Here is a 12,795-nt window from a genome sequence, read left to right as displayed (position 1 = left end):
GGTATTTTCTATATGGTGTCATGGGATGTATGTGTCACTGGCTAAGCTGGTATTTATTTCTCATCCTTTGTTCCTCATAGGACAGTTAAGAGTCAACAACATTGCTGCCTGACCAGGTATGAATGGCAGATTTCCTTCCCGAATAGATGTTGGGGACCTATTTTCCCAGATAAAATATTGTATTTTTAAAATTATTCACTCAGGGAATGTTGGCCTGACTGGTTAGTCCAGCATTTATTGCCCATTCCTAAGTGCCTCTGAGAGGGTGATGGTGAACTACCTTCATTCGGTGCTGCTGTACATTTGCTAAAGGTAGACCACACAATACATGAAAGGGTGAAGTCCCAGGATTCTAACCAGCAACACTGAGGAAGTGACAATATATTTCTGAATAAGGATGGTGAGTGACTTGGCAGGAACTTGTAGATGATGGTGTTCACTTGTATTTGCTACTTTCTAGATGGTAGCGGTCATTAGTTTGAAAGGTGCTGTCTTAGGATCCTTTGTGAATTTCTGCATTGCATCCTGCAGATGGTAAGCACTTCTGCTACTGTGTGGGTGCCAATCAAGTGGGTTGCTTTGTCTTGGATTATACCAAGCTTCCTAAGTGCTATTGGAGCTGCACTCATCCAGGCAAGTGAGGAATATTCCATTAGACTCCTGTCTTGTGCCTTGTGGAAAGGCGTTAAGGAGTCAAGAGGTGAGTTACTCACTGTGGGAATCCTAGCCTCTAACTTACTCCTTTAGTCACCACATTTATATGGCTAGTCCTGTTCAGTTTCTGGTCAATGGTAACCCCATAATTTTGACACTGGGGAATTCAGTGATGGTAATGTTGTGGGGTGACAGTTAGATTTTCTCTTCCTAGAGAAGGCCATTGCCTGGGACTTGGGTGTTCCAAATGTTACTTGGTAATTGCAGCTCAAGCCTGGATATTTTCCAAGTCCTGATGCATTTAGATCTGGACTGCTTCAGTGTGCCTTGAGTCAGAAACGAAGCAAGTATTGTGCAACCGTCACAGGACATCCCAACATCTGACCTTATGGGAAGGAAGGTCATTGATAAAGCAACTAAAAATGGTCAGGGCTAAGACACCAATCTGAGGAACCCCTGTAGTGATGTCCTCAGGCTGAGATGACTGAATTTTACAACCACAATAAACTTCCTACGTGCCATATGTGACTCAGAGTTTTCCCTCCCTTTTCCATGGACTCTAGTTTTGCTAGGGCTTCCTCATGCCACATTCTATCAAATATGGCATTGATACCAAGGACTGTCACTCTCACCTCACCTCTGGAATTCAACTCTTTTGTCCATATTTGAACTAAGGCTGTAATAAGGTCAGAAGCTGAATGGCCCTGCCAGAACCCAAACTGGGTGTCCGTGAGCAGGGTATTGCTAAGCAAATGCTTCTTGATAGCACTCTTCATGACATCTTACATCACTTCGCTGATGATTGAAAATAGACTAATGAAGCAGTAATTGGCTGGGCTGGATTTGTCCTGCTTTTCTTTGTGTACAGACATAACTGTGCAATTTTCCACATTGTTGAGTAGGGGCCAGTATTGTAATTGTACTCAAACAGCTTGGCGAGGGGAGCAGCAAGCTCTGGAGCACAAGTCTTCAGTACTATTGCCTGAACGTCGTCAGATCCCACAGCCTTTGCAGTGTTAAGAAGGCATACAGTGTTTTAGCTTTTATTAATAGAGGGATTGAGTTCCGGAACCAAGAGGTTATGGTGAAGCTGTACAAAACTCTGGTGCGGCCGCACTTGTAGTATTGTGTACAGTTCTGGTCACCGTATTATAAGAAGGATGTGGAAGCTTTGGAAAGGGTGCAAGGAGATTTACTAGGATGTTGCCTGGTATGGAAGGAAGGTCTTAGGAGGAAAGCCTGAGGGTTTTGAGGCTGTTTTCATTAGAGAGAAGAAGGTTGAGAGGTGACTTAATTGAAACATATAAAATAATCAGAGGGTTAGATAGGGTGGATAGGGAGAGCCTTTTTCCTAGGATGGTGACGGCGAGGACGAGGGGGCATAGCTTTAAATTGAGGGGTGAAAGATATAGGACAGATGTCAGAGGTAGTTTCTTTACTCAGAGAGTAGTAAGGGAATGGAACGCTTTGCCTGCAACGGTAGTAGATTCGCCAACTTTAGGTACATTTAAGTCGTCATTGGATAAGCATATGGACATACATGGAATAGTGTAGGTTAGATGGGCTAGAGATCTGTATGACAGGTCGGCACAACATCGAGGGCCGAAGGGCCTGTGCTGTGCTGTAATGTTCTATGTTCTATCCCATGTTTCCAGCTTTATCTTGATAGCACATGAAGTGTATCAAATTAACTGAAACTGCTGTGCGTGTTGGTGGGATCTCCTGAGGAGGCCGGGATGGATGATCCTCTCTGCACTCTGGCTGAAGAATGCCTCTGCCTTAACTTTCCCAGTAAAGTGTTTGTGTGCCCCTATCATTGGTGATGGGGACATTTATGAAGCATCCTACATCAGCGAACTGTTTAGTTGTCTACCACCATTCACAACCAGATATGGCAGGACTGCTGAGCTTAGAACTGATCAGTTGGTTGTGGAATCGCTCAGCTCTGTCTACTATTTGCTGATAATGCTGTTTGGTATGCATTTAGTCCAGCTTTACAGCTTCACCAGGTCCAAACATCATTTTTACAATGGCTGGTCCTGCTCCTGTGATACCATCTTGCATTCGTCATTGAACCAGGGTTGATTCCCCAGATTAATAGTAATGGTTGAATGGGGGAACATGCTGGGCCATGAGTTTTCAGATTGTGCTGGAATACAACTCTGCTGCTGATGATGGCCCACATTTGAACTGCTAGATCCAATCAAAATCTATCCCATGTAATACAGTGATAGTGTCACAGAACAAGACGGAGTTTATTCTCAATGTGAAGATGGGACACTGTCTCCACAAGGACTGTGCAGTGGTCACAGATACTGTCATGGGTAGATCAATCTGCGGCAGACAAATTGGTAAGAATGAGGTCAAATATTGTTATTTCCACTTGTAGGTTCCCTCACCACCCAATGTAGACCCAGCTATGACCTTTAGGACTCAACCAGCTCAGTCGGTGGCCACGCTTAATGATAGATATTCAAGTCCTCCATCCAGGGCACACTCTGCATCCTTATCTTTATTTATGCCTCCTTCAAGTGGTGTTCAACACAGAGAAGCAATATGGGAACTTATCGTGGGATTCAGCAAGGTGTATCCTTACCCATGTTTGACCTGATGCCATTAGACATCATGGGATCCACAGCCAATGTCGAGAACTCCCAGGGCACTCTATCCCAATAGTATAGGATAGTGCTGCTATTTGATCATACCTATGGAAGATAATGGTGTCATCTGGGATATTGTCTGTCAGGTATGGTTCCATCACCCTGATGCTTAACTAGTCTGGGAGAAAGCGCTCCCAATTTTGGCACAGACGTTTGTAAGTCAGATTTTGCAGTGTACACAGTTACAGTACATCCTTTCCAGGAACTCTTGACTCTCTCACGTTCCAGGTCTCTTTTGCAACAGCAATGATGGCCATTCCTTTAGTTACCTAAGCCCTAAACTCTGGAATTATTTCCATTTATCTCTCAACCTCACTTAAAGACTCTCCTTAAAACCACCTCATTGTCCAAGTTTAATGTTAGCTGTCCTAATATCTCCTTATCTGATCCTGTGTCAAATTTTGTTTGATAATGCTCTCCTTGTGGGGATGTTTTAGTTTGTTAAAGGTGCTAAATAAATATAAGATATTGGCGTCATATAGCATAGATTATAACATTTGATTCATTGGTATAAAACATTTTTACATCAGAGGAATCTTCCTAATAAGCAGACAGTCCAGAGTTGATTGTCATCTTTTAATAAAAACACTGGTGAGATTACACCTCGAACATTATAAGCAGCTTTGGGTACCACCACACCTTAGTAAGGATATATCAGTCTTGGCGGGAATAATGTGAAGATTTACCAGATTGATACATGGAATCTAAAGATTAAATTACAATAAGATATTGTACAAAATAGAGTTATATTTCCTGGGATTTAAACCTTAGGAATAATTTCATCTAAGTTTTCAAAATATTGATAGGAGCAGACTGGTAGATCAACAGAAACATTCCACTAGCTGAAACGTCTATAAGGTGGATAGGTTAAAAAAAACTATAGCTAGGCCTTTCAAGAGTGAAATTTAGAAATATTTCAATAGTGTCATGTGAGTTTGAAACTCAAACTGTTAAAATGACAGATCATTGAAGGTGACATGACAAGTTAAATTGTTTTAAAAAATGAGCATCTTTGGTTGTAATGAGTTGAGGAAGGGAGTGGAAAAAGCATGAAGGATATACTACATCTTTTACAAAACACTGGGTATGCCTCAGATACTGTGTTCAATTCTGAACACCACATGTTAGGAATAATATCAAGACATTAGAGGGTGAAAACATTTTCCAGAATAGTGTCAGGGAAGAACAGGATTTCAGTTATGTGGGGAGAGTGAAGAAGTTGGAATGTTATTCCTAGAGTCAGGAGATTTGACAGAGCTGCTCAAAACCCTGAATGCTTTTGATCAATAAGGAGAAGTTGTTTCTAATGGCAGAATGGTTGGAAATGGGATTTAAGGAAATTGGCAAACGAAGTCAGGGTGACATGAGAAAAACCATTAATAATGTAAACACATCTGATTGTTGTGATTTGTAATGTGCTCAAAATGTGCAGAAGCACATTTTTCGTAACATTAAAAAGAGAACTGGATCAATACTTGAAGGGAAAATCATTATAGCTGTACACAAGAGCTGACACAAGCACAATGGGCAGAATGGTCTCTTTCTGTGTCATCCAATGATTCTATGAAAAAGATTATTGTGAAAATAATGAATGTCATTCTGTGGAATGCCAGCGTTAGCACTGGATAATAGATACTAATGTTAAATTCATACCCTGTAACTTTCATACTCTTGAGAGCAGAGAGAAATTTTGCAGACCATCTCATTGTATAAACATTTTAGCTGCGGAAATTTATCTCATGCCAATAAATAAATCAGAACATCCTTAACTGTACCTATGCTGATAGAAGAAGATTCAATGGGACGAAGAAACTTTTCAGTTCAATGCTTCATATTCTTGCAGAAAGAAAACATAATTTGCCTCTAATACTTCTGAAAGTGGACATTTCATAAAGCGGGGAGAGAACGAATTAGATAGAAGAGCCTACCTTTTCCGATCCCCATTGCTTTTATATGGTATTAATCTACTTAAAATCAATTGGTAAACCATGCATATTAAAATAATGCTCGTATGAATATTTGGATCCTGTGGAAGTTTAAATTTTATAAAAGAATGATACATTAGAATCAAGAGGACATTAAACACAGGGATAAAGCTTCAGCTATTTAACAATGTCATCTTAACCTCAAAATTCTCTAAAGTGTCTTGTACAAAAGCTTAGTAAACTTACCATCACTTATGTTTTCTGTTTGAACATCCTGCCAATAAAGATTCGATTGATATCTAGATCCAGTGGCTGATTTTTTTCCCACTTGAGTAAATTATTTTACCACACATAGAAGGGCTTTAGAATTATAGCGTAACCTCTCCAGGAAGCACCAGTCATATGAAATTTTCTGAGTAGATCCAAGCATCATTCTAGTATAGTACTTTGTGAACAGAAGCATGGACAATACAGTATTTGGATAAGTTCAACCATCTTTATCATTGTTTTATGTTTATCACTGTTATATGCCTGAAATAATTATTTATATCTGCAATGTCTTCCAGTTCACACAATTGCAAATAGGCTTGTGAAGTCCAGAAAATTCCAAAATCCAGAAATTATTTAGTCCCAAATGTTCCAGACTGGAGAGATTACAACGTATTTGATCCACTGATCTGAAAGGGTCTTTAAGAAGTTTTCCTATGTATGAAAATGATATTGCATGAAGCACCATTGTTTGTCTTTTAAACGAGTGAAACAGATTGTATTTATAGAGTAAAAGCAAAACAAACAGAGAATGCTGGAGAAACTCAGCAGGTCTGGTAGCATCTGTGGAGAGAAGCAGTTCATGTTTCAAGTCTGGTATGTCTACTATTCAGAACTTTTGTATTTACCAAACTTATTTTAAGGCAGGAGAGTGTGCCACAGGATTTCGCAGATAATGAAATACTTTTCCAAGTGTCGTCTCTAATGTATTATAGTGAAATGTGGTCACCAATTTGTGAAACCCCTGCAACAAAGTAATGTTGGGTATTTGTTGAGGGATAAAAGTTGGGAGGTAACCACATATTCAAGGACTTCGGAGAGGAAAGGGAGTTTGGAGGTGCTATGGGACTTCCCAGAATAGGAGGTCAAGAGCTGTTTAGTTTGAGGAGGGAGATAATCGTAAAATTAGAAAAAAGAATAACACCTGAACAGAGAACACACCTCCTGACTTATAGACAAAAATGCTTCCAATTTTAATTTTTATTTATTCATGCATGGGAATGCGAGCTTCATTGGCTTGGCCAGCATTTCTTGCCCAGGAAATGGTGATGGTGAGGGGCCTTCTTGAACTGTAGTATTCCACATACTGTAGGCACACCCACAATGCCTTTGGAAGGGAATGCCAGGATTTTAACCCAATGACATTTGAAAGTCTAACATAAAACTCAAAGAGGTTCTACAGTACTAGTGAATTATATTTGTCTTTCACAACTTTACATTAAAGCCAATAATTCACGACGAAGGAGTGACCTTTCAAAAAATATGGTTTATATTTCTACACACCACGGGTTAAATGTATCATGTCTCTACTGTTAAGCTGTTAATAGCACAGAGGAACTGTGTCAATCAATTCTACACAATTCTACAATGCAATGTGTGATGCCACAAACTACATGGGAACTACCTGTAGGCAGCTATCACATTACTGGGAAGTGAAAAGCGATTCCATGTCCAACGTAACAAGAAAAATATTACATGAAGAAAAGGTGGATCTATAAATTATGATTTTTAATTCCTCCTTGTGAAAGTACTTAAATCACTCATGGAAACTAACTTCACGTTATAAAGAATTGATTGACATAAGTATCACACTACCTATTAATCAAGATATACAATGATTGCTGAAAGAAATATGAACAATTTCTAAGCTTGAGAATGAAATTCTATCTGAAGCATTGCTAATTGAACCAAATCCAAATCATACACTTGGTTGGGGAGGGGTGGGAAATAATTACAAACACTTAATTCGAACATAACTTGTCCTATTTCTTTATTAAAAGAGTTGTTGTCCAGAAACAAAGAAACAGCATATTTGAGGCAGAAGAAGGCAGATCAATTTATTGCAAGAAGCACATTAGTCAAAGAAGATTGTGGTAGTAATCACTGATCCAAGTGACTGTTCAGTTGTCTAATAAGCTCTAAAAGTGTTATGACTTCAGCCAAAGACCATGTGAAAGAATCAGTGTGATAACAACTAAGTAACAGTAACTGTTAGAAGTCACTTGTCAGAATATGTTATAGGTCCCCGAACAGTAAACACCTATAGGATGGGTACACAGGAAAAAATAATGGAGTCTCATGAGAAATGTGTAGAAATAGTCATGGGGGATTTTAAGATACATATAACACTAATGTATCTGATTGTCAGACAAAATCTCAGAGATAAGTCAATAGAGTGTTTTCAGGGCGGTGTGTTAAAGCAGCGTATTTCACAGCCAACAAGAAAGCAGGCTATTCCACATTTGGTGTTGTGCATTGAGACAGGACTAAATAAAGAACATCATTGTTCAGTTGCAACAAGGTAGCCGTAATCATAACCTGAATGAATTTTGTATGTAGCTTGAAGGAGAGAATAGTGGATCTAAGACTAGTGTTTTAAACTAAAATAAGGCAATTATGACAGTGTTAGGTCAGAGCTAGGTAAAATGAATTGGAAATTATGTTAAGGGGTAGGTTGAAATAACAAATGTTCATTCCAATGAGAAAGAAAAACTTTAGGGGTAAGAGGGAAAATGTAGAGCTTTAAAAGAAGTGGCTGCTGAAATAACAGATGCATTGCTTTTAATTTTCCAAAATTCCCGGAATTTTGGAACAGTCTCACGAGATCGGAAAATGGCAAATGTAACTCTTCAATTCAAGAAAGGGAGGTCAAAGATAAGAAACTGTAGGTTGGTTACTTTAACATCTGTAACAGGAAAAATGCTGGAATTTATCACTAACGATGTTATAGCAGGGCACAAGTCATTACCACTCAATGTGTAAAAAAGATTGTGCCTCTTTAAATCTGTAAACTTTAAGCTTTAAATCTGTATTCCCTAGGCTTCTATCATCAGCTAATGGGAACAGCTGTCCTTTGTCTATCTTATCTAAACCTCTCATAATCTTGTTAACCTCTATCAAATTTCCCTTCAATCTCCTTTGCTCCAAATCATATTTTTACAGTACCTGTCACCATATCTCAAAGTGTTCCACAGCCAATGAAAACACAATATTGAAACAAACCAATATCCAAGATCTTCACATGGCCTGTTTCCAAAATGCCTCACTGAAAACACGGGTCCTAGAGGACCATGCAGAAATACAAATGTTGACAGTCCACTGCCAGCCAGGTAAGCTTCAACAAAGCCCTGCAATTGCTCATTAAGATCCATGAAAAGAATTCACTTAGACCTCTATTTCATCTTTTGCCTCTTATGTTTTTCCCGTACATTTGATTCCATTTCTACGCAGCTCTTTCTGTTGAGGATTTCAGGGTAAACAACACCAGTATGAGACGGTTTTTGGAGTCTTGAGATTCAAATGGTATTCCAACAATGAACATATTGGTGGACTTGAATCCAAATGGTTATTCTGAATATCAGAGTTGGGCAGTCACCTACTCCCTCCACCCTAAATGTGACCTTTCAACTTTTCAGCATGAACTGTTCTGCCAACACACCATCGGACCAACTATTCTCTAAGAAATATTAATATCAGAATTGGTAAATTAGGAGTGTTTAATATTTTATTAATTCGCTGAAAACAAACTTTACTGCAATATAACTGGCAGACTGTTAGTAGTTCTGGTTTCCAAGGTCAAGTACAGGGTTTGGCCGGGTCTGGATACACTGGAGGAAACAGTCAATTCAGGAAAACAAACAGAAACCCAAGACATTACTCTTTTCTGCAACAGCTGATGTTTACAAAATCCATCAAACTCGAAACAGGAGGGCCGCGCCCGCTGCAGCGTGGACACATCCACATCCACACACACACACACAGATGTATTTCACAAACACAAAAAAAAGCAAATTCTGGAATGAACATTTCCCTAATTCAAAACATGCCCTCACTCATTTGCAGTGAACATCGTCAGGGCTGGTTCATTTCGTGCCTTCATAAATAGCTACCGCACAGAACTCAAAGACAATTTTAACCCCTGGATACGTCCCTTATGGGTTTCTTTAGCAAACCAACAAAATACACCGCACCAAAGAGATCTGGATTTAGTCTTAATCTCGATTAATCATTAATTACTTGGCTCTCAGACCTCAGGGTGTATGCGTGGAATAATCAGTGAGCAGAACCATTCTGCTTGTCTCGCACAGATTCAAATCACTGACCTGAGATGTGAAGCATATGGCTGCTAACCTTTTGATTCATCGCCCTCCCCCTCCCCAAACTCGCTCTGATGCCAAACCCAGCAAAACAACTCCATGGAAGTTAATTATGGGGAGGGAGAGCCGGAGAGAATGAAAATCAGTTTACGATCGGAATACTTTCCTGAGGGAAATGATAATAGTTAGTTGGCTCAATAAAAGGAGAAGAAAACTTTCTGGTAGGTAATGCGAGTGAATAGAATGCAGAGCAGGGCACTCACCAGGACCACCACAAACCTCTCCTCCAGCTCACTGGGCTCGGGCATTGGCAGTTTCAGGGGCAGGGAATGAGCCCGTAGATCCGTGTGCTGGGAATCCATACTCCCGGCGTTTCCCATGATTGTGCCCCCCGGACCGAGCCGACTTCCAGCCTTCCTTTTCTTTCAGAACACTGAGTTAAATGCAATGCAAAACAAAAACCACAAATCCTGCTGTGATCTTCCTCACCGCCTCCCGTCTTCAGTACTCTTTCTCTCTCTCTTTCTGTCTCCCCGCCTGGAACCTCTCACAGCAGCTAACACCAAACCCCACAATGTGTCTGCAGATCTCCCTCTCCATCCACCATCATAGCAGCGACTGCATGCAAAATCGCTGGCAGGGTAGCTGCTCTCTCATTCTTCTCTCCAACCCCTTCCCTGACGGCTGTCGGACGGAGGCAGAGGGTCGGCTCTAACTGTTCCTTGCACAGTCTGGGCACCACTCCCCGTGTGTGCAATGCATGATTCAGCTGGAGCACTAGAGCCAACTAATCCCCAGCTCCATTCACACAATAAGCGCTTTGATCACAGACACACACAGCCAGCTCCTCAGCCTGAGCAGCGTTTGCGCACCACGCACAGCCCTCATAGGGGATGGCATGGCTTGGCTGTAGGAAAGCTTGCTGGGATTTGTAGTTCTCTGGGTGGCAGTGGAATTTGTTTCAAAATTGCCGCATTGTGATGTTTTCAAATCCGCCAGGGTCGAGGCTTCCGCGTGGTCAATGTTCAGCTTTATTGTGTCTGTTTTTAATCAATCTCTTTCACAGTTTCCAAAACAAAAATAAACTTCAATTGTGATTGCGTACTCAATTCGAGTTATTTAAACGGTAATGTATACTCTGCACAGACCATAGGGACATATTTCCTTCCTTATAAATAGTAAATGTTTGCAATTTGATGAATTTGAATGAAGTTTTATTTGACGCTTTCCACATCCTCAGGAATCCACAAGTACCAAAGGAACTTGTATCAGAGATAATGGGAACTGCAGATGTTGGAGAATCCCAGATAACAAGGTGTAGAGCTGGATGAACACAGCAGGCCAAGCAACATCTTGGGAGCACAAAATTTGTGCTTGTAAGATGCTGCTCGGCCTGCTGTGTTCATCCAGCTCTACACTTTGTTACCAAAAGGACTTGCCTGGATGGGTATATGAATGGGAAGGGTTTAGAGGGATATGGACCAAATGCTGGCAGATGGGACTAGATTTATCTAAGATATCCAGTCGGCACGGATGAGTTGGACTGAAGGGTCTGTTACCGTGCTATACGTCTCCATGTCTCTATGACTTGCATTTATATAGTGCCTTTCTCAGTCTCAAAGTCACAGGCATTTTGCAGCTGATTAAATATCGCATTGGGTGAAGATCAGTTCTGTGGAATGATCACCAGACTTGAAATGTTAACTCTGATTTTTCTTCACAGATACTGCCAGGCCTGCAGAGTTTTTCCATCAACCTTTTTGTTCCAAAGATCACATGGGGTTGAGGGTAACTTACAAGGTTTGATAAAGAACTGACTAACCGACAGAGAGCAGACAATCCAGATGAATGGATTATTTTCAGCTAAGATATAACTAGTGGGGTGTCAAGGGGTTCGGTCCCCGAGACCCAACAATTTACAGTCAATATTAATGACTTGGATGCTGGAATGGAATATAGTATAGCCAAATTTGCAGATGACACTAAAATAGGTGGAAAAGTAAGTTGCAATGGAGAAATAAGAAATTTACAAATGGACATGTATAGGTTAGGTAAACGGGCCAAAATTTGGCAGATGGAGTTTGAGGCGAATATGTGTGAGATAATCCATTTTGGGCAGAAGAATAAAAAGGCAATGTATTATCTAAACGCAGAGAATCTTCAGAATGCTTTGGTACAGATTGATTTGGGTGTCCTCACACATGAATTGCAAAAAACTAGGATGCAGGCTCGGCAGGTAATAAGAAAGACAAATAAAGTTGTTGCAACTGTACAAAGCCTAAGAGAGACCGCACCTAGACTTTTGTGGCAAGTTTTGGTCCCCTTATTTGAGAAGGGGTGTAGTTGCACTGGAGGCAGTTCAAAGGAAATTCACTAGATTGATTCCAGAAATGAGGAATTTGGTTTATGAAGAAAAATTGAGCATTTTAGGCTTATACTCTTTAGAGCTTGGAAGAATAAGAGATTAAATTGAAGTAAATAAGTTGCTAAAAGGAATTGGCAAAGTTAACATCTGTGGGTGAGAGAGATGGAATAAAAGTTAATAGTTTTAGGATAGGACGTAGCAGATTTAAGACAGAGATGAGAAGTTATGTCTTTCAAAAGTTCATGAATCTGTGGAATTCTCTACCCTAGAATGCAATGGATGCCACGACATTGAGTATATTTAAAGAGGAGCTAGGCAGATTTTTAATTAGTAACATGTTAAAGGCTTATGGAATGTGGGAGGAAAGTGGAGTTGAGGCTGAAATGAGATGTAGAGCAGGTTGTAGGGTCTGAATTACCTGTTCCTGCTCCTAGTTTTTATGTTAAACACTTTTGAAGTGTAATCACTATTGCAAGGTAGGAAAGGTGGCATTTAATGTGAGCACAGCAAGCTCCCACAAACAGCCAACACGATAACGACCAGGTATTTTGTTTTACTTGAGGAATCCAGAGGTAAACGTTGAACAGGATACTCCTTTTCTGCTCTTCTTCAGAATAATGTCATGGCACCTTTTATATGTACACTGAGAAGAATACGGGGCCTTGGTTTAAGATATCCACCAAAAGGCAAAGAAAGCAATGATACTGCCCTTCTTCAGGACTACACTCAGAGGGATGTATATGTTCAATTCCAAGATGAGACTTCAAATGACAGTCGTTAGACTCAGAGTCAAAGGGTGGCAGCACTGAGCCAAACAGGGTAAACAG

At 40.3% G+C, this 12,795-nt stretch overlaps 1 protein-coding gene across 10 annotated transcripts in view; it reads right to left on the bottom strand.

Moving 5' to 3' along the window:
• Positions 1-10,462, bottom strand: part of fmnl2a (formin-like 2a) — a 255,298-nt gene extending 244,836 nt beyond the window's left edge. For all 10 annotated transcript variants that reach the window (XM_048534453.2, XM_048534446.2, XM_048534452.2 and 7 more), the window contains exon 1: positions 9,867-10,462. In XM_048534453.2, the coding sequence (XP_048390410.1) occupies positions 9,867-9,983 (117 nt within the window). In that variant the 5' untranslated portion in view covers positions 9,984-10,462. The remainder of the gene's footprint in view (positions 1-9,866) is intronic.
• Positions 10,463-12,795: the final 2,333 nt, after the last annotated feature.

This window comes from Stegostoma tigrinum, chromosome 7 (genome assembly GCF_030684315.1).
Source record: "Stegostoma tigrinum isolate sSteTig4 chromosome 7, sSteTig4.hap1, whole genome shotgun sequence".
Lineage (NCBI taxonomy): Eukaryota > Metazoa > Chordata > Chondrichthyes > Orectolobiformes > Stegostomatidae > Stegostoma > Stegostoma tigrinum.
This window is presented reverse-complemented; position numbering and strand designations above follow the sequence as displayed.